Source organism: Pipistrellus hanaki, assembly GCF_964339955.1.
Source record: "Pipistrellus hanaki genome assembly, chromosome: 2".
Taxonomy (NCBI): domain Eukaryota; kingdom Metazoa; phylum Chordata; class Mammalia; order Chiroptera; family Vespertilionidae; genus Pipistrellus; species Pipistrellus hanaki.
The window spans coordinates 88478460-88501246 of record NC_140504.1 but is presented as its reverse complement, the minus strand read 5'-3'; the positions used below and the strand labels follow the sequence as shown (position 1 = coordinate 88501246).

At 34.6% G+C, this 22787-nt stretch overlaps 1 protein-coding gene across 3 annotated transcripts in view; it reads right to left on the bottom strand.

Moving 5' to 3' along the window:
• The window catches only part of ROBO1 (roundabout guidance receptor 1), a 988403-nt gene that overhangs the window by 131988 nt on the left and 833628 nt on the right, over positions 1-22787 (bottom strand). For all 3 annotated transcript variants that reach the window (XM_084875894.1, XM_084875896.1, XM_084875895.1), the window contains one exon: positions 12278-12435. In XM_084875894.1, coding sequence (XP_084732020.1) covers positions 12278-12435 — 158 coding nt within the window. The remainder of the gene's footprint in view (positions 1-12277; positions 12436-22787) is intronic.

Genomic DNA, 22787 nt, shown 5'->3' with positions numbered 1-22787 from the left:
AGACTAAAATTATAGAGCTCCATAAAGGTGTATGTCATATAGAAGAAAACTTCTATGCTTGATATACACTTTAAAAATGATTAAAACAGAATATATATCATAGTTTTATCAGTGTTGTTTATCCTGTTTTTGTTTTGTCCACTATATATCTAATCCAAAATGGTTCTTTTTGATTTTGAAGTTAAAAATCTCAGGTCTCTCATCTTTCCAAATTATTACTATCAATGTAAAATAAATATTAACCAGAAATTCTTAAAATAACAGCTTATAATGAGGCTGTCATTGATAGTCCTCAAAACACTCTCAATGCTCTGATTTGATTCACATAGTACTAAGAAATATTCAGGAAATATATTATCTTAAATATTTTGAAAAATTAAAGGGCTTGACCAAGGTGTAGTTGTTAGTGCAGTTTCACAAAAGAGTTTCAGAATAAGAGACTTTCCCCAGATGACCATATGTTAAGCTTAACTTACTACTTAAATTGCTGTAACTGATTTTTATTTTAGAATGAAATTCTGGGGCAACCTAAAATAAACAATTACTTCAGATGAACTTAGATATGTTCTTTAAAACATACTTTTTGTAAAGCAAAATTATGCACAGGATTACTAATCAAGTTTACATAAGGTCAAGTTTGTACCCAGTTGCATAAGCCAATGAAGCTATTAAACCCTATATAATGAAAATACTATCTTCTATGCTGGTCCCAAGATAGAATATACTGAACTTAGAATATGAAACAAGTGGCAAAGTTGTATGAAATGAAAAGAGTAATACATTTTACCCATGGAATTTTTTGGTTAGGACATATTTTATTCAGATTTAAATGTCTCAGAAGGTTTATCAGTTCTAGTTTGTCATGGGAAGAATCAGAACAGGACGAAGAATGGCATTGAGAGGTGTGGCTCTTTCAGCTGATGCATAGCACAGATCCATTGAGTCACTGAAAACAAATCAGTTTCCCTGTCTTTCCTGATCTTCTTAAAAATGAAGGGGCTTGCATATTCACAATCTCTCAAGTTAGCACCATCTCTTAAGACTCTGTACCTGTAAGTCACACTTACACAAATATATTTACTCACATAATTAACTTGTGTGATATAGTTTCCTTCTTGTACTGTTAAGCCAATGAAAAGCAATGCTTTTGAAAAAAATTGTGAGGGTAATACCACCTTTTAATTTTATGGGTGAATGAGAAAACAAATATATAAGTATATATATGGAAATGAAATAATGTATGTTCAGAGTAGCAACTTTACATTTCCGATTTATATCTCATTCATTTAATATTTTTTAAGAAACATGTATTCAACTCCTACTACAAGACAGACACAGGGAATACAGTTGGCCTTTACGTGCCTTATGTATATTAGATGAATAATTTATAAGTGAAGAGTTACAACAGCTTAAGAGAAAAATACTTAGGGAAAGGAAAAGGAACTGATAACATGAAGATAAATCTAGTGTGGGTATGCACAGTGGGCTTCTGCAGAAGGCTCCTCTGAACAAGTTGCCTTTAAGTTGGAACTTGAAAAATGAATGAGTCAGACTACGGGGGTAATGGTCAGAACACTCCACGCCGAGGGAATAGCATATTGAAAGACTCTAATGATTTGGTACTTAAATCTGTTGGCATTCAAGCTGTTAAATGCACATGTAACTCAAATAATGAAAAGTTAGAGAAACAACCAAATACTCACTGGAATTATGTTTATAATTATCTTGTCATCTAAACTAATGTCTTTTCTAGAATTGAGAATGCTTTAGTTTATTACAATTGTTTCAAAAGAGTGCTTGGACTTCACAAGGCTTTCTTTTTCTAGTTTCAGTGTCCAAATATGATGAGTGTGTGTAATTATTTGAATAGAATTACAAGTTTTTGGAAAGTTTCAGGATGTTTCTTAGGAAGATAAACCAAAATTTCTCAACCAGTGTACCTCATCTGAATCACAACATTTCTCAGTGACTCTAAGAATTGTATACAACTGAGAGGAAAGACAATTTATCAGACATTGTGGCTGCCTTGGGGCTTCATTCTTGTGTAAAATTTCCAATTGATTATTGCATCTTTGGTAAAGGTGTACATCCATCTCAAATTGGTGTATTAATATTGGTATTAGTCTAACTACTTTGTTTACTCATAATATTCTTTAACAGTAAACACTCATGGCAATTCTGAAACACTGGAAATTTAATCACAGTTATTTATGAGCTATAGATAAAACTACAAGATACAGAAATGCTGGATCTCTTTTAATGTACATTTATATGGCCTTTTTGTTTATTTGGACAAAGTTGAAATTTTTATCACATAAACAATTTCTTATTGTCCTTTTACATTATTGTTTTGATGACTAAATATATCCAGAATTCAGGCAGGAATACAAACAGCAATCAGAACCAGAATATTCAGTATTTAATGCAGTGGTTTTAACCTTTCAAATGACGTGACCCTTTAATACAGTTCCTCATGTTGTGGTGACCACCAACCATAAAATTATTTTCACTGCTACTTCATAACTGTAATTTTGCTACTGTTATGAATCATAATGTAAATATCTATGTTATGAATTGTAATGTAAATATCTGTGTTATGAATCGTAATGTAAATATCTGGTCTTAGGCGACCCTGCTAGCAGTTCTGGTCTTAAGGGACCCAGCTAGAGAACTGCTGCTGTAGAGCCTAAGACCATCAGAAAACACAGATATTTACATTATGATTCATTAACAGTAGCAAAATTACAATTATGAAGTAGCAATGAAAATAATTTTATGGTTGGGGGTCACCACAACATGAGGAACTATATGAAAGGGTTGCTGCATTAGAAAGGTTGAGAACCACTGACTTAATGAGTATAGAGTGTGTTACCATTTACAATGACAGTTAACATGTATCTCTCACTGGATACCCACAATGAAACCATGAGCTAATATAGGAATAATCAGACAATTCATCTCACAAATGGAAACAATGGAATTTTTAGAGATGAAAATGTCCATAAGGTCATAAATTGAATAGATATTGAAATCTGAAGTTATAATGTGTTCTTGTAATGCCTACGATTCTATTTTATTCTACTAATCCAGAATCAACATTTAATATGTTTCCATCATAAAATTTGAAAATAAAGGAAGATAGGCCATAAAGTTACTTTTTAACTAAATTCTTCAGTCCAATGATTGGATTATAGATTTATACTGATTTAACTTAAATTTAAATAATGGCTAACATTTTTATTTCTTAAAAAGGCTAACACATATAGTGTGTATTACTTCATGTAAGATAGAAAGAAAAAAAATCTGGTTCACTACACCAGTTTCCTTTGACTTTTGTACAACAGAACTACATATGAATTTTTCAGGAACACAAATTTAACTTCTCAGGGAAAAGGGGCTCTATGACATCAGCTGCATTAGTATGTTTATTTCCTCTAGGGGAGGACAGAGGAAAAGGAAGCAGCAGGCAGCGAACAATGAAAGAAATTGGAAAACCAGAGAAAACACTAAGCGAAGTAAGGGAGGAGGAGCAGATGGCTTAGGAAGGAGACATGTGGGAATTTTGGCGAATGGAAGCCATTGGCAAGGAGAGGGCCGAATGCCAAATCTGTGAAGGATCTGGAGGACACTGGGGATTTGGTTGGGATGTGAATCAGCTGCTATTTACCAAAATATCACACCAACAAGGGCAATCAAAGAAACCTATAAAGACATGCAGGAAACACAAAAGTACTGGAATAAGAACTGATGACATGTTGCATTTTAACAATTGTACCTCTTTAGCATGGGAATAGGAAGTGTTAAATTATTTTTTTACATATAACTGAATTTTTCTCCTAGTTTCACTAATGATTTTCTCATTCTTAACTTGCTTATGACAGAAATTACATACTTAACATTGTTCTATTTATTTTAACTACTTTTACTTACCCTATATGAATGTGATTTCTCATTCACATATACAGCAATTCCTTTAAGCTATCCAGACTTAGGGTGACAAATTGTCCCAGTTTTCCCGAACCCAGGGTTTTTCCCAGAACTAAGGATGTTCAGTGCTAACAGAGGGTAGTTCCTAGCAAACCAAGATGGCTGGTCATCCCATCTAAGTAAAAACCTAAAGAAAAAGCTACTAAATATGCTGGCTCACCATGTTAAAGCACATTAATCCTGTAAAATTTTTTGCACACATCTCAAAGAAGAATAAATTAAACTTTAATACACTTACATGGTAAGTAGGTGATATTGACAATGACTTGGTTTTTGGTTGGACTATGGCTTTGAGAGAAATAACTTAAATAAAAATATTTTCCCATCACCAAGTTATTCTTTTCCATTAAGTAAACCATAAACAAAATCTGTTAAGACACATAGAATATTTGTAGCATGCTCTGTTGAGGACAGGTAGGAAAAACAATAAAAAATTCAAGACAGAGCTTATAACTAGGGATAACACAAGACATTAAAAAATGTTTATGTCACAAAGTCATATACCTAGAGCACATGTGTCAAACACAAGGCCCGCGGGCCAAATCCAGCCCGTCAGGCCTTGCAATGTGGCCCGCACTGCCCTGTCATCACTGCACTCCGCTATCAGTTTATGACATTGTCAGTTTATGACTGTTCAGTAAACCATTCGGCCCGCGATTTAGGCTGGATTTTAGATTTTGGCCCCTTCTCTGATTGAGTTCGACACCCCTAACCTAGAGGATAAAGCACATAAGAATTTCAAACATGAAAAGATGTCTTTTAAGCTCTTCTATTAAACACTAAGGTAATATATATGCCTAAGAGAGCATCTGACTGGTAGTTATGATGTGCACTGACCACCAGGAAGCAGACGCTAAACACAGGAGCTGCCAAGCTGTGGTGATTTGGCAGCTGCAATTCTCGGGTGACACACTCCAAACTAGAGAGAAAAGAGCCGGATTCCAGGGTGCATCACCTGAGAACCACCCTCTTGCAATCTGGGACCCCTTTGGAAATGTCAGAGAGCTGGTTTTGGCCTGATCTGCATAGGCCAGGCCTAGTGACCCCACTGGTGCATGAATCCATGCACCAAGCCTCTAGAACATGATAAATGACACTCAAAGTTTATTATGAAGAAAATAACTCTAAAATTTAAGAATTAAGTTCAGATAGATCTCACTATTTACATTGTGTTGTTATTGTGTTAGTTTGTGGGTGGTTTTTTGTTTGTTTGTTTGTTTGTTTTAATATTTTTTATTTATTTCCGAGAGGAAGGAAAACGAAGAGTGGGATAGAAACATCAATGATGAGAGAGAATCATTGATTGGCTGCCTCTTGCAGGCCACACTGGGGATCAAACCATGACCTCCTGGAATCGAACCACGACCAGGTTCATGGGTTGATGCTCATCCACTGAGCCATAGCGGCTGGGCACTGTGTTAGTTTTTAACTATATTTTACTATATCAATATAAAATTGCCAAGCCACTACATCAATAATGTTTTATTTTATTTTATTTTATTTTTTTTTACTGATTTTAGAGAGAGAGAGAGAGAGAGAGAGGAAGGGAAAGTGAGAGTCAAAGAGAATGAGAAAGTTCAATTTGTTTTTCCAATTGTTCATGTGTTCATTGGTTGATTTTTTTTTTTTAACTAGCAACTTTCATTTGATTTTTTTAAAATATTTTTATTGTTGAAAGTATTACACAGGTCCTCCTTTTCCCCCATCCCATTAACTTCTTCTGACCTTTTCCCTCCCTCACCCCCAATCACTCCCTAGCCCACTGTCTGCATCCACAGGTTATGTATATATGCATAGAAGTTCATTGCTTGATCTCTCCCCACCCAAGATCCCCTGCCTTCCTACTGAGGTTCAACAGTCTGTTCATGCTTTTATGTCTCTGATTCTTGTATGTATCATGACCGGGATCAAACCCACAACCTTGGTGCATCAGGACAATGATCTAATGAACTGAACTATCCAGCCAGGGCCAATAATATTTTCTTTAACTCAGTTTCCCATTATTATACAATTTATCCTAATTCCTTAATTTTTCAGCAAAAACTTTTGAAATATATACAACTGATGATATTAAACCTGGCTAATCTGCAATTTAGTTAACATTCAGTTAACTAAATTGACTGATTTATAACATTCTTTTTATATAAATCCTCTTTTCCAAAATGCCACATTGTGACCAATTATCATCCTCTTTAATCTTTTAATGTATTTTAATGTAAGGTTTCTAGAGTACAGAATAATTTAGTTTATCTGAACTATAATCTTTGATCAAACTTGACCATATCTATGCCATCTTTTGTGACACTACTAAACTTCAAATTTTATAGACCTTTTACATAGTTATACTTTTCACTACTGGATATAATATGGACTAATTCTCAAATATGCCAAACGTAGTTTAAAAACCACCATACCTCCACTATGTGAACTAAAGTATTCAGACCCTTGTAAACTTAAAGATATTATTTCATGGTGGGAAATAAGAGTTCCTGTCATTGTGATTTGAAATTTGCATTGATAGCAAATCAGAGTCCCTATGTATGAAGCAAAATCTATAGGACCCTACAAGAAATGTTATCAGGGAACAAAAGCCAGTTGCCCCATAATTGTCCCTCCAATTTGGAGTTAAAAACTACATTAGTGAAATTTTACCATTTCTCTTTCAGAGTTGTCAGAATTAAATGGGTCAATCTATATAATGGTGCATAGTAAGTGCTACATTAAGTGTTCACTATCATCAATCACCATTATCCCACCATCATTGTCATCATCATAATTATCATCATCATCTTTATCTTCTCCAGAAAACTGAATTGACTGATATAAGTGTGCCATAATGGAAAAATATGGATTATTGAGTTTTGACACATTTGTTTGAAAAATCTCCATACACAAAAAAATGGAGTGGTTATTTTTCTACTTGTTTTCATAGTACACTTAAGCAAAAGAGTTTGCAACATTTCATAAACATTTACAGCTCATTTACTATGTTCCAGTTATTGATAAATTACTATTGTTTCAATACATATTTATTTACTAATCCAAATCAAAGGGTCTAATTGCTAGCCATAAATTATTAAAATTATGGTATCAATTTGCTATCATAATTTATAATATGTTGATGAAAACCATAGTTGCTATTGTTTTAGATACTATTGGACAGCTTAATATTTTAAGTTATGAATATATTTGTTCTTATGCTTATAATAACTAATTAAATGAGTTTTATTTATCAACTATTCTCTATGAGAAGTTGGCTATATTTCCTTCCATCTTTATGTATGTCATTCCTGTAGGATATTCATTTCAGAGACTCAGTGAAAAGCTTTGGAAAACTAATGTTTTCCAATCTGTGCAATTGTGTGTGTTCCCAAAACTGGTGATGATTTATAGCACACTTAACTTTCTACTAAGATAACAATATTAAAATCACCCAGGTCAACAAATATAAAGTAAGTTGCAAATTTGAAAATAAATTTAACACCTTTTCACAATGTTTTGGCACCAGAAACTTTCTCTGCCTTCATTGCCAATGACTTTTCATTCCATTCAGAAATGCAAAAATCATACTTAAACTTTAATAGGGCCTTTTTGGGTCTATTTGACAGGTTTTATTCAACATAATCCTTTTACATTATGAAGGCCTTTTATAGTATAGGAAAGTATTTGTGATGTCAACTTTCAACTGTATTTACCTTTCTCATTAATTCAAGGACAATGATAGGTTTTATTTTTGAACATGAAAAATTTTTTTCAATATCTGGTATTACTTTTCTTTTCAATAGTCTCATTTTGACAACCTTACAAAATAAGGTCAGTACAATATTTCCAAAATGTAATGCAATAAAATAAGCATATCACTTTTGTAAGGTACATCTGAATATTCTATATAAAAAAAAGAAGTCTTTGATCCTCTGATACATCTTTATGAGAAAATTTCATTTATTAATAATAATTGTTATGACTAGGTCTCAGGCATCTGAAGTAAATCTATTTAATCCAGCCTGCCAGTTAAACAAACTACTTCTAATTCTAACTCTAAATATAAATACTTACATTTAGAAAAAAGACAAACATCATCTAAGGCCTCCTGCAAATTATTCTCAGGAATATGTGCCAGCATAGCTCTAAAAGATTCTTCTTCAGCGAGAAAAAGCTATGTATATATATCCCTGGTTTGTAATCACCACAGATCTAAAATTTGGCTCAGAATCCAGGTTAATGTAAAAAAAAATAAATAAATAAAATGACTTAACATAAAAAAATACAGGTGCAGCCACAATTCAATTACATATTTCCTCTTTTTTGTAGGGTGTGTCTTTGTTCTCACAGCTGGGCGAGTCCTACTTTAAATTTTCAACAAAGAAAGCCACCACATTAAAGAACTCAGAAATTCCTATAACCGAAACTGTAGCAATAACCACGCAATCTTCACTTGCCTTTCATAAGCATATTATGGACTTTAATCTCCTGTTCATCTGTACTCAACACATTTGGCAAAATATGTGAACAACAGAAATGAAAACAATCATTGGAAAGCAAACCGTAGGAAAGAAGACTCACATAAAATATCTAATAACTAACATCTCTTAACAATTTACTTTCAATTTAAAAAAATGAAAATAATATTGGGTATTCTGTTTCTATTTTAAGTGTTTGCTTTGATTGGCTTTAATTTTGCCTAAAGGAAGGAAATAAAACAAAAACAATTATATTCTAAATAAAGACTGTCGTTTTAAACCCAAACTGCTAAATTTTAATCTATTAATTTCCCTGCATATATAAATGTGCATATTACCTCTAGTGTTTTATCAGTTTAACAGTCATAATTTATGCAAAATACACAGATGGTCTTAGAAATAGTAAAAGTTTCAGATGTTACAACTTCCTAGCATATGGAACAATATCATGAATCATCATTTTGGCATCATTTAAACGATTTTAAAATTATTTAGACATTAACATCCTGGCATCATTTCATAGTGATAGGTTATATTGCAACCTTAAATTGTTTTATTCCTGGTTGGTGGTGGTTCTTATAATATTGACACTAAAACTACTAATATGTGGAGGAACTGCTACTAGTGTTGACAGGATAGCACCCTCTATAAAAGGCAAATGAAGATCCTATAATAATTTAAACATTTGTGCACAAACCCTAACATTTACTCAAATCCAGTATATGATACAAAAGGATATTTCAAGATGCTTTTTTATTTTAATAAAATTTACTAGAGTGGTTTTAAACTGTTAACATCACAAAAATGCAGATACAAATTAAACACATACACCCAAACCAAAAGCTTTCTGGTGAATTCCATTCTCCCATTTTTCAATAATATGTACATGCTGACTCCCATATTACTCAAAATGAGCTACATTAGTCTGTGGTAAGAACTACTCTGTGACTTAATACAAGAAAGATTTACTTCTCATTCACTCTACATGGCCATCATGGGGAGCCAGATGTGGAGCGGAAAGTTCTGTCACACAGGACTATGGGGCCCAGGCTCTATGGGTGGCTTTCCTGCTGTAGCTTCACTACCTGGAACATGTGGACTCTCTGGAGGCCACACGGAACAAAGCGTGCTGGAGGCTCCCTCACGGTATTTAATATCTTCAATTTCCACTCACAGCCCATGAAGCTGAACTAGCCAGCGTGGTCTGCCCTACAGCGGGGAAACTGGGCAGCCAAGGCTTTCATCCGCCCAGAAGCGGGGGTGGACTGCATGCAGGGCAACAAGTACTCGTTATGTTCACCACAACACAGTTTTTTCTCCAGACTCAACCTCGACTCTGAATTTCTGACTCACGTTTCCACTGCCTATTTGACATTTGTGGATATCTAATAAGAACTTCAAAATTACAGTGTCTGAAACTGAGTTCTTGATAACTTCTAACCCAAATCTTCTTCTACTATAATTAAGGACATCTCAATTAACAGCATCACTGTCTTTTCTGCTGCTCGGACCAATGCATAAAGGTAATCCTTCACTCTTCTCTTTTTCTAATAAGCCAAATCCAATCTGTTCGATTCTGACAGCTTTTGCTTCACAGCAGAGCCAGGCTCTAACCACTGCTCTCCTCCTCCTAGCAGACTGATTCAGACAACATTTCCCTTTTGCCAAGAAAACCGAAAATGCTCCCAACTTGTCTCCCTACTTCTGCCATTATCACCCTTCCGTGGATCCTGCCAAAGCCCCCGATGCTTTACCCTTCTCTTGGGAGAAAAGCCAAACTATTTGCAGGGACTGTAAGGTACTACACAGTCTGGCTTGTTGTTATCCCTGATGCCATCTGCTCCAAATCTCAACTTTCCTCCCTCCCTACCATTTGCATTGCTCCTTTTTCAATCCGTTAGGTATGCCCTGCAATAGGGTCTTTAACCGTATACTTTGTTCACTTAGAACACTTTCCCAGATACCTGGAAAGTTCCTCCCTCAATAGTTTTACTGGTCTCTATGTGAAGCATTCTCTGGCCATCCTATTAAACACCGAGGTTCTTCCCAATCCTATCTGTCTAGCTCTGCACTACTTTACTGTTTATATAATTTACTATAGTCTAATGTACAATATGTTACACCATCTACTTTAATTTTACCTGTATAGTCAGTCACAGAATATAAACTCCAGAAGGGCACTCATTGGGAGCTGTTCAATGCTGCATCACCAATGCTGAAATTTTTATTTTATTTTATTGGTTGTTTTTTTGTTTGTTTTTTTGTTTTTGTTTTTTTCTTTTGAGAGTGAGAGAGAGAGAGAGAGAGAGAGAGAGAGAGAGAGAGAGAGAGAGAGAGAAGGGAGAAGGGGAGAGATAGAAACATCAATGATGAGACAAACATTATCAATCGGCTGCCTCCTGCACTCCACCCACAGGGGATCAAGCCCACAACCTGGGCATGTGCCCTGACAGGGAAGCGAATCAGTGGTCTCGTGGTTCCTGGCTCAGTGCTCAACCACTGAGCTATACCATCTGGATGCCAATGCTGAAATTTTTATCATTAATTTGTATTAAACACAAATTGGTCACCAGGAAAGACATGAGGGAGAAATATAATGGTTTTAGTGTGTATGAATCATTAGGTCAGAGAAATGAAAATTATATGTAATTATCATTAAATAACTTAAAATATGTTTTCAAGAAAAATGTTATCTTGATTGTGCATAAATCTAAAGGAATCTGTTAGCAGCAATAAGAGAAGCTTTTGTTCCATTCCCTTGTGCTCTTGACTTCATTTCCCAAAACCAATATTTCCACATATATTGTAGTTCACTTTGTAGAACTATAAAAGAATAGTTAAAAGTAGAGCTAGGCTGTTCTTAACCCAATTCCTCAATTCATAAAAACCCTTTGAGATACTAATTTTTATTCAGTTCAGTACAGGAAAAACGCTTGATTTTCTTTAAAAGTCCCTAAAACTTTGTCTACCATAAACCCCTTTACTTTCTTCACTACTTAATTATCATGCTAATCTGTAAATAAATAGTGCAAGCATTTATTAGGAGCATGTGTTCTGTGTTATAACCTTGTACTTCTACAAGTATAGCACACAGATTCTCCAGGGTAACGTGGCCAATGACTTTGCAATGGCAGAGAGTGTGTGCAGAACAAAGGAAATGCCAAAGGGAAATACTGTACAATCATAGGGTAAGCAGAGCTGGGTTATTTAGGTGGCTTAGTAAATACCTTTCACAACACAAAAATGCAAAGAAAAAGAAGTCACAGAGAATCACTGATGGACAGAGGAAAACGCATCATTACTAACTACAGATTTATTCTGCTTATATCACAAAATAATTTTAAATCCAATAATCTAGTCACATAATTTTATTTTGGAATGAGTAAATCCATTACCTAGGTATCATTCAGATGAGATTTTATTGTTCAGAAACATGATTGAACTATTCTATAGAACTGAAATGCAATTTAAAAAGCAGAAACAGAAAAAATCCTAAATTTACTTTTAGGAAGCCTATTGGAAACATACTCTCTGACCTGATATTTTTAAAAATAACTTTTATTGTAACACATGGAAATGTGATATACCCTGAGTTATGATAATAACTAAGTCATACATAAAACTATGTATTTGTTAACTTTTAGACATTAACACATAAATTATATTTTTCTTTTACTAAACTTTAAACAAAGTGACATAAAAATGGGAGATATTGCAACCTATTATTTTAAACAAAACAAAAACAAAAACCTTCACATTTTTATTTTTCGTTGGTGGAGATACATACAGTGAGCTCTGGAGGTGACCCCACTGATAAACTCAGTACTCACAGTTATCCTTTCATCTTTGTCGTCCAGTGGAGAGCCATCTTTCTTCCAAGAAATGGTGGGCTCAGGATGGCCTCGTGGTGGCTGGCACTCCATCACTGCGGGCTCCCCCACTGCCACCATGACATCGGAGGGATTTTGTCTGAAGTCATCCCGTAGTACTGCAGGGACAAGAGGAATAGTAGATATGCAGCCCTTATCACTGCAGTTCAGCAAAAGAGACACTTATTATAATGAGCTACTACAGATAGCTATCTCCATGCATCTTGGAGCATCTATTCCTACTTACAGACATATGCAATTTAATGGAGACCTCAGAGCTTATGCATACACAGCAGGGACAGTTGGATATTCTTCATAGAGCAGTGTAAAAAAATATTTTGCTGCTTAGTTCCTTCACAGTTTGGATTTGACTTATCATTAATTGCTTTCTTCTCTGACTGCATTTTCTCATCCATGTGCTAATGAATACAACAGAATCCTCCTTTACTAATACTTACATAACACATTCGGATGATGCTTCTATTATTAAATGAATTGGAAACACAAGTAAACCAGGGGAGGATGGGGAGAGGGGATAGAGATCAACCAAAGACTTGTATGCATGCATATAAACCTAACCAACGGACACAGACACCAGAGGGGTGAGGGCACGAGTGGGAGGAGGGTGGGGGGCACAGGGGGGGGTAAGGACACATGTGTAATACGCTAATCAATAAAGAAAAAAAATTGTAAAAAGAAAATGTAAAAGCAAAAATAAATATATTTACAAACATTCATTTAACTATCATTTATTTTAAAACTGTCTCAAATTAATGTATAAGAATATATTATCTTTACAATTTAAATATGCTCATTGTAACAACTACAGACATATTTACAAAGTGAGCACCTTCAAATTACTGTGTTTTTTCCGTTAGCACTGAGTGAGGGCAAGTGTTACAAGGTACCAATGATGATAATTATACTGCTACCAACAATGTCACTTTATATGTTCTGAATTTAATGGTGTTGAGTGTGTTTTTGTTTTGGAGGCAGGAGTAAATATTCTTTTATTTAATTCTTAAATCTGTTCAGGGTAAGAGAGATTAACCCTATTTACATTATTAATCCTAGAGGAAGAAATTATTTATTACTACACTAGTAATGTAATATTAAAATACCATAAAATAAGCAGTATTATTCACTTAGTATCTGTTGGGATACAATGTAAAATAATGTAAAAATAATATGCATTTCAAAAATAGTTCACAGAATAAAATTGTTCTGTGTATTCTTATAAACATAAAGGAGTCATGCTACGTGGCTCAGTTGGTTGGAGCATTATCCCGTTCACTAAAAAAGGTGTGGGTTTGATTCTGGGTGAGGGCACATACCTGGGATGTAGGTATTACAAATGCACCACAAATAAAATGTAAGGATTATATAAAACAACAAATGAATTGACTTTTACAAACAGTGTGTTTCTTTGCTATATCACATTATTAACCTAAGATATCACCGTTGAAATATTTTAATGCCCTTGAAAAATGCAAAAGTAAAATACTTTTCAAGTAAAAATAAATAATTTGCACAAGGTTTCTACCTGGTAAAGTTAAAACCAATGGTAACACGATGTCTTCTTTACAAATTGAGATCAGATCTCAAATAAATCAATGAATAATAAAATGTCTTTTAAAAATATCAAATATTAAAATATTAAGTCAGATAAATCAAAATTTCTTTTCAATTTACTATGTTATTTGAGTTTTTCAGTATATAATGTAAAGCTAACAAAATGTAATCTATTAAAGATGGTTGCTTAGATAACGTTCATGTAATTATTTTTGCAGCTGTAAAGCATAAAACTGAATAGTCGTGAACTTAAGATTTTTTTCCATCTTCTATAAAAGCAACCTTTCTTCCTTAAACTTGTCCTGAACATATTTTGGGGGGCAGGGGAGAAGAGGAATAGTATGTATCACATTTTAAAATGATATGAACTTTCAGTTAAATTATCAAATTTTCATAATTCATGTGTATTTAAGTAATTAAAAATTGAATTCATCCTGGCTGATGTAGCTTGATGGTTGAGCCTTGACCTATGAACCAGAAGGTCACGGTTCCATTCCTGGTCAGGGCACATGCCCAGGTTGCAGGATCGATCCCCAGTGGAGAGCATACAAGAGGTAGCCCATCAATGATTCCCTGTCATCATTGATGTGTTTATTTCTCTCTCCCTGTTCCCTTCTCTCTGAAATCAATAAAAACTGAATTCAAATGATTGGCAGAAAGACCAGTGAAATCTGTAAGTATTCTCAAACATGGATCCTTTTTGGAAAAAGCGTCTCCTTTTCTTCTCAAACATCCCTATTAATCAAACCATAAATTGTGCTAGTATGAAATGGTATGAATAGTATGAAATTCTAAAATTTGTTACTCACTTTTGAAATAAAGATTTAATATAATTTGAAACAGAGCAAATAACATCTATAATGTGTCCGAGTAGTTACCACCTAAAATGGTGATAAAACAAACCATAGTTCACTCTAATATTGCTTCCATATTTATGTAATTGTTCCATATTTACAGATTTGTACAGTAATTTGGCTCGTTCCTAATGTTTTTTATTCAGTTAAATTTGAAGAAGCATAATAAGCTTCCATAAATCTTTGTTTCCTGGAAGTTTTTAAAATATATATATATTTTTATTGATTTCAGGGAGCTGCCTCCCACACACTTCCCACTGTGGATTGAGCCCACAAGCCGGATATATGCCCTCATAATCAAACCATGACCTCCTGGTTCATAGGTTGAGGCTCGACCACTAAGCCACACCAGCTGGGCTACTGGAAACTTTTGTCTAAAACACTGGTCAATCGTCCTGGCTAGGGTAGCTCAGTGGTTGGAAGGTCACCCTGTAACCAAGTAATTGCAGGTTTGACTCCAAGTTAGGAAACATCCTAGGTTTCGGTTTTGATCCACACAATGTGCAGGTCGAACCAATCAATGATGTTTCTCTCCCCACTTTCTTTCAAATCAATAAAAATATATCCTCAGTGAGGATTTTTTAAAAATAATAAATTAAAATATTAAAATTGGTAATAAAAAGTATCATTTTAAACAAAACCTATAATCATTTGAGTTTCTAAAAAATGAAATATCAATTTAATACAATTCTCAGAATAAGTAATATATTTGCAGAAAAGGATTCTAAAATTGAGTGGCAACTTTGAAATCTATTGGGGTAATAAGAGAAGAGAGGAGGCAAAGTGAAAAAATGTTAAAGACATTATTTAAAGTGTAACACTCTTTAAACACACTATGGAAACTTTTAGAACTAAATGAAACATAAGGTTATTAAACAGGTAGAGGTCTTTGACAACATCTAATTCATCCCAAGAAACAGAGGCAACTGAGTTCCAAGAAACATTACTAGATTGTGTTATTTGTCAGGAAGAAACCAAAAAAAAAAAAAGTAGATATCCTGGTTTCTAATAAATTGCTTTTTAAAAAGTACACACAAACACATCATCATTTTACTGTATACAATTCCATATAATCCATTGTATTTCCAACAAATCCACTCCATTATTGCAAGAGCCTCAGCATTCTGTGGCTGTACCTCAGTGCACTACAGTTTACTAATTACTCAATACTGATAAGGTTCAAGTGTTCCTAAAATTAATTTTGTTCCCTAATCATGTGGTGAGCATCTGTAAATTACAATGGCTTCAAGAAACGCAGAATCTCAATGGAGTCAGGCGCCAGAGGGATATGTGATACAAACTTTTTCTTTTGGAAATTAGGAATTTTAGGCTCCTCAGAGGGGAGAGGAACACATTGCATAAGTAATAATGATAGTAAGTTAACAATATGATAAAAATGTTAGCAATGGTCAATGTTTATTGAACCTGTACTATATACAGACCCATGCTAAGCATTTACTCATTTAGTCCATATCACAGGTTATGATAAAGTGAGTTTATTCATTTCATTTTATGGATGAGGAATTTGTCAATATTTAGCAGCAGAGCTAGACCACAGATCCAGTTCATCAAGGACTCTTCTCTACAAATGTACCCACCTATCTGGTCTTAACAAGACAATGTTCACAATCCTAAATAGGTGATATTATTAATATATCAGCCTCTTCCCACTGGAGAAAAAGTTCAGTGAAAAATTTCCAATCTGATGGTCAACTGCTTATCTCTGAGCTCAGTCTGCATTCTGTGCTTCCGCAGAGTTTTCCACACTTTCATGGGCATGCTAAGAATTACAACTCATCATTCCAGTAATGTATGTCATGCTAATTCTTCTAAAAGATTCTCCTTTACTTCAGCAACACAATGACTAAAAATGTTTCACGATAATAAGTGTTTTAATTAAATATGGGTATTTTAATTAGTAACAAGTTTCTGCAGGAAAAAAACAGAAGATAATATGCACTACTTGATTTTTATTTATTTTTCTATTAAAAGACTACTTGTCCATGAAAACTTGCAGCAAATAATAATAAACTGCCAACAGGGAAAAGAAAAAAAATCAAGGAGATTCTTTAGAAATGGGATATATTATAGGAAAGAAATAAATGAAATAGATTCTCAAAGACAAAGAAACTGGAGATGCTTAGTAACAGCTTAACTTTGTTACAATGGGCTACTTTAATGGCTTTCAAAATTATTAATCACATTCTCAATCTTTAGTTTTGAGTAGAGAATTACTCACATCAATGACATTTAATGCCTGTGCTGACATAAACAGATTCTATCTAATTTCAAAACAACTATCATCCTTTCATTTAGTACATCTGTACCGAGCACGTACTTCGTGGCTGGGATCATGCTACAACTTTGTTGTTTTCCCTGAAGTGAAGTTTACATAAATTTTAACATCTGTCAAGTAACAATCTTTACCCTATCACAAAATGGCAATATAGCAGGGTTTTATTGCGGATTGTTTTGTATTAAGTTTTGGGAGCAAGATAAAAAAGTGTGTCATAAAGGCTTTTGTAACTATGTACGTTCCTACATTGTAAGCTCACAGCAATATCCAGGAGAGCAAAGTGTTATCTGGGGTACAAATGTGTTCAAATTCTTTACCATCTCTTAAAATATAATAATAATTCCAAACTTTTAAAAACATTTCTACCAAAAGGGTGATTACACAGAAATATACCTTAACTTGTTGAAGAGGCAAACTAAAATGATATGCAAAATAATATTTTATCTGATATTATCCTCTTATGCAATCATAATCTAAAGATAAGAAATTTGATTTTTAAAATGATGCATGCAAACATCAATTCTGTATAAAGTTAAGAATTAACTATGTCCATTTCTTAAAAATACATATTTACTTTTTAAAATCTGACATAATATATCTATAAATGCTCTTCAATAATTATGTCATCTTCTACTTATGCTTTTTATAGCAGTCAACTTTATTTTTAAACATTAAATTATGCTGCAGTTAAGATCTTAGGAAAAAATATGCTAGCAGAAGCACTAATTACTAGAGCTTTGAAGATGTCACAAAACTTTTATGCCCTACCCTAGGAAAGTAGTACTTTTTTTCTTTAAAAATATTATATATTCTGAAAAGTTATATTAACATGAATGAATAGTGTGGAACATTGCAAATAGCAGGAGAAGCTATTGCCAGAATAAATTTGATTTTAAAAAAACAATTTATTTGCTGGCTTTCAAAACAATACATATACTTCATTCCTGATCTTTTTTTAAATTTTTAAAAAATGTATTTTTATTGACTTCAGAGAGAGGAAGGAAGAGAGAGAAGGAGATAGAAACATCCATGATGAGAGAGAATTGTGGATTGGCTGTCTCTTAAACATCCCCACTAGGGATGGAGCCCACAACCCAGGCATTGTGCCCTGACCCAGAATCAAACACGTGACCTCCTGGTTCATAGGTCGATACTCAACCACTGAGACACGCTGCGAAGCCATTCTAGTTTTTCAATGGTTAGAATTACCTCCAGATTGGGTCCAAGCTTAAACCACATTCCCATTTTACAGAAACATTAACACCATAAGGGCACTTCCTATGAAAAGCCCTCTTGGCTATCTGCAGTCAGTTTTAGTTTCATGATTTCACTCAGGAATCAGCAACACTTGTACAAGATACTGCCAAGTGTTTATTACAATGGTACTAAGTCAGCAAGACAAAGAGAAAGTAAGCTTGGCATACTAGATTTCAGTTATAATATGTAATGTATTCCAGAGGAAGGTGTATGTCAATAAAGATCAACATATACTGTATATAGTTAATATCCAGCAGACTTTAAGTCTGGGAGATCATAAAAAAATGATTGCCAAAGTAAGTTGAGTTGCTCACATCATATGTTCTAACTTAAAGATGTTAGTAGCTTAATACATATTTGCATTATACACACTTTAAACTAAACTATAAATTAAATTTATTAATGAAAAAGTGAGGCATTCATAAAACACCATTTTATGTTATGATATGTTATTATTTAGGAGTAAAAAAAAACAGTAGTTTAAGAATCACAACACACATCCTTCCACTATGCTGTGATTTTAATAGATACATTCCCAATGACTCAGTTATTTCCATTCAAAACAGAGTATTTTATATTATATCTTGTTAGGGTTATTATGAAGACTAATTATTTAGTGTTTGTACAGGACTTGCCATTTATATGAAGCATTACATCTGCAAAGAAGTATTACTATTAGTCACTGTGAGGAATTGCCAAATTTCTCAGCTGCCAGTACAAATGGAAAGGAGGACAAAGAATGGCATTGATGAGGGTTTCCAAGCGCCAGAGCAAAAGTCACACTGGGGAGTAGCCTGGCAGGTTAAAAAAACACAGACAGATGAGGCTAGCTGAGCCAGGTCCCTGGTTGGGGCAAGACAGACATGTACTCTTTTAGAAAATATAATCTTCTGCTTAGCGCCCTGAACCAAGGGAGTCCTTGATCAAAGGAGTACACTTATTAATTCGTTGTCTGGCTTTTTTTTTTATTCTATTAAAATGCCAGCGCCTTGAGAGCAAGGTGTTTGCCTTTATCACTCTACATATCCTGCATCCAGAACAATGCCCAAGACAGAGTCAATGTCTATAATACACATTCTGTGTGCTAGGTTTATATATGAGACAGTACTAAACCTGGCACCAATCCTATACTCACAGTGCTCAGTGCATAGGGAGTAAACAGACAATACTCAGTCCCACATGTAACTATACAACTATAATTGCAATGTGTGCCCTGAGGAAATGCAGAGAATGAGTGTGAGAAGCTAAGGAAGAACATACTTTAGACAGCAGTGAAGGAACTCCAAGGATAACAGTTAAGCTGAAGTCTGAACACTGAGAAAAGCTTGTCCTGGAAAAAGGCAGAGGAAATCACTCAGGTTGAAGAAGGAGATGGTACAGTAAAAATGGACTTGAAAAGGCCTGAACCCTGTGTAGTGGGACAGGTTGACAGTCTTACAACAGGAGGTTGGCAGGGGTGAGGGGCCAGATCTGCTAGATACAGCAGCCATGATCAAGGATCACCTTTAATTTTAATTCTCATGGGAAACCACTTCAGTGGCTATTAAGCACAGCTGTCTCAGGATGGAATTATCATATTTAAATATTCATTATAGTTGTTCTTTGAATTAAATGGAAAAGAGACACGAGAATGGAAGTGAAGAGTCCAATTAGAAGGCTACTGCAGTAATTAAAGGGAAACTGATCAGGATTCTGTACTGTTAGATGACACGATTTGGGGCAAAGGGAGACAGAGTAGACATGTGTATTGGAGTCAAAATCAAAATGATGTCTTGAAAGGTTGAACTGACAGAGAGAAAGATCTCAATAATGATACCCAGGTGTTGTTTTTTGTTTGTCTGTTTGTTTGTTTGTTGTTGTTTTTGTGTGTGTGTTTTAATTTGAGTAATTGAACACGGTATTTTTGAGGTATAGGAGGGTAGATAGGCAATATGCAAATGAATCCTCCCAGGAGGAATAGGAAAACATATATATGGCATGATTTAAGAGTACAAGGATACTCTGAAAACCATTTTATTGATAAAAAAAATAAGGTTTCAAATTCTGCCCAGTAGTATTTAACCTGTTTAGACTTTATACTACTATATTCCAAAACTTAATTGCTAACTGATAAACTTTGATCAATTAATCTGCATTATATTTGTGGGATGACAAATTTTATTTAGTTTGATGCACATCATATAATTTTAACTGACTGAAAAATTGAAACAAAACTAATATATTTTATTATATAAAAGCAGATATGATTAATAGGTATACACACACACACACACACACACACACACACACACGACCACTAGTAACTTAGCAGCAAATTATAATAAAAATTCACTCGGTCATTGGGTTTGGACAATAAAAACAACTCAAAACATTATAGGGTATTTCTTAGGACTGCCATAGATTAAACTTAGTCTACTATTTAAGTATAAGAGAATCAATGACATGTTAAATGCCATTATATAATTAAAATAATCAGAGGGTTCACATTGTCAGAGGTTTGCAAACTATCTACAGCATAATCCTGTTCCCTGGAAAATGCTGGATCACACAATTCATAAGAATTTATTCATTCAGTAAAAGCACTAGGTATTGTTTGAAGAGGTGGTGGCTAATAAAATAAACAAGACAGATCTCCGTTTTTAAGGGACTTATTTCAGGGTGTGTTGTTTGTTGGTGGGAGTGTGTGTTTTTGTCCCCCCACCCCCATTTGTCACAGAGTGCTTTGTAATCAATTACAAAATAGATAAAAGCAATACTGTTTCACTTCTCCACGTGGGGCTGTCCTGCAGAAATATCACCTACAAAGGAAAGTTTAAATAAATGTCCCTAGCTCCTAAAGCTTTATTCTGTACAGCTAGTAACTGATAAATTGGGATTTGGAACTGAATTCACTGGATACCAAAGCCTGCACCGTTAGTACTGAACTCCATTGGTCCCTAGGAGCGAGATTGTCAGACCTGAGCACCACCTTGGCGGTGTATAAAACAACTTCGCTGTGGTACAATTTAAAATACACTTGTAACGAGAGAGTAAGAAGCTAGGGAAATTGCTGGGCAAGTAGTATAGTGAAACTAAGACAAGAAAATTAAACAAGGTCACACAGTTTGGGCAGCTTGCAGCCACTTTCAGCAACTTATCTTCTCCAACCAAGGACACTTGAGAGCAAATGGCTAATGCCTCCCCTCCCTAACCAGAGAATTCATAGCTTAAAAAACCATGTACCTGCTAAGGAGAGAAGAAGGGGGAAGGACACAGGGGAGTTTTATCTCACTCACTAAACAAAAAAGTCAGCCATCTTAGGACTTGCCAAGATAAGCAGGTGGCTGTACAAACATCCCAAGAAAAGCCACAACAGAGTGAAAGAAGGACCTTGAAATCTAGTCATTGCCCAAGATATCTGGCAGAGGAACCTTGAACCTGCAGACAGAAAAGTATAAAATCCCTTGAACTCCCACCAGGCTCACACTCAGATTAGCTGAGAGCCCATCTGCACTTTATGCCAGATGTATTTTGATAAATTTGCTTGCCTTGCTTCTTCCTGTTTTTCTTTTTGCTTTATTTTTTTTAATTTAATTTGTTCCATCACCTTTTTATTTCTTCTATGCTCTCTACAATCTCCACCCTTCCTCCTTCACCTCCTGAAATCACCGAATTGCAGTCCACAAGTTCTCATTCTCTCTTATTTTTTTTTATTTTTATTTTTTGCTCAATCTGTTCTTCCTTAGCCCCATCCCTTCTATCCACAAGCTGTCTATCTGCTCTCCATCTGTTTGGCTTGGTAGTTCAGTTTCTTCATTAAATTCCACATATGAGTGAAATCATATGGTATTTGTCTTTCTCTGGCTGGCTTGTTTCACTTAGCATAATGTTCTCCAGGTCACAAAGGATAAAATTTTCTTTCTTTTTACAGGAGAGTAGTATTCTATTGAGTAAATGTACCACAGCTTTTTAACCAATCATCTACTCATGGACACTTGGGCTGCTTCCATATCTTGGTTATTGTAAATAATGCTGCAGTGAACATAGGGGTACATATATTCTTTCAAATTAGTATTCCGGATTTCTTTTGATAAATTTCCAGAAGAGGAAACACTGGGTCATAAGGAAATTTCATTTTTAATTTCTTTGAAGCAACTCCATGCTGTTTCAACTGTGGCTGCACCAATCTACATGCTCACCAACAGTACACAATGGTGGTTCCCTTTTCTCCACACCCACACCAACACTCATTGTTTGTTGATTTATTGATTATAGCGATTCAGACAGGTGTGAGGTGATATCTCTTTGTGGTTTTATTTATTTATTTTTTAAATTTTATTTATTTAAATCAATCTTTATTGTTCATATTATTACAAAGGTTCCCCATTTCTTCCCCCCTTCACCAGGTTCCCACTCCACCCTCCACCTGCTCCCCACCCCCCATTGTCCTCATCCATAGGTGCACAGTTTATGTTCAGTCTCTTCCCGCATCCACCACTCCCCCTTTCCCTGA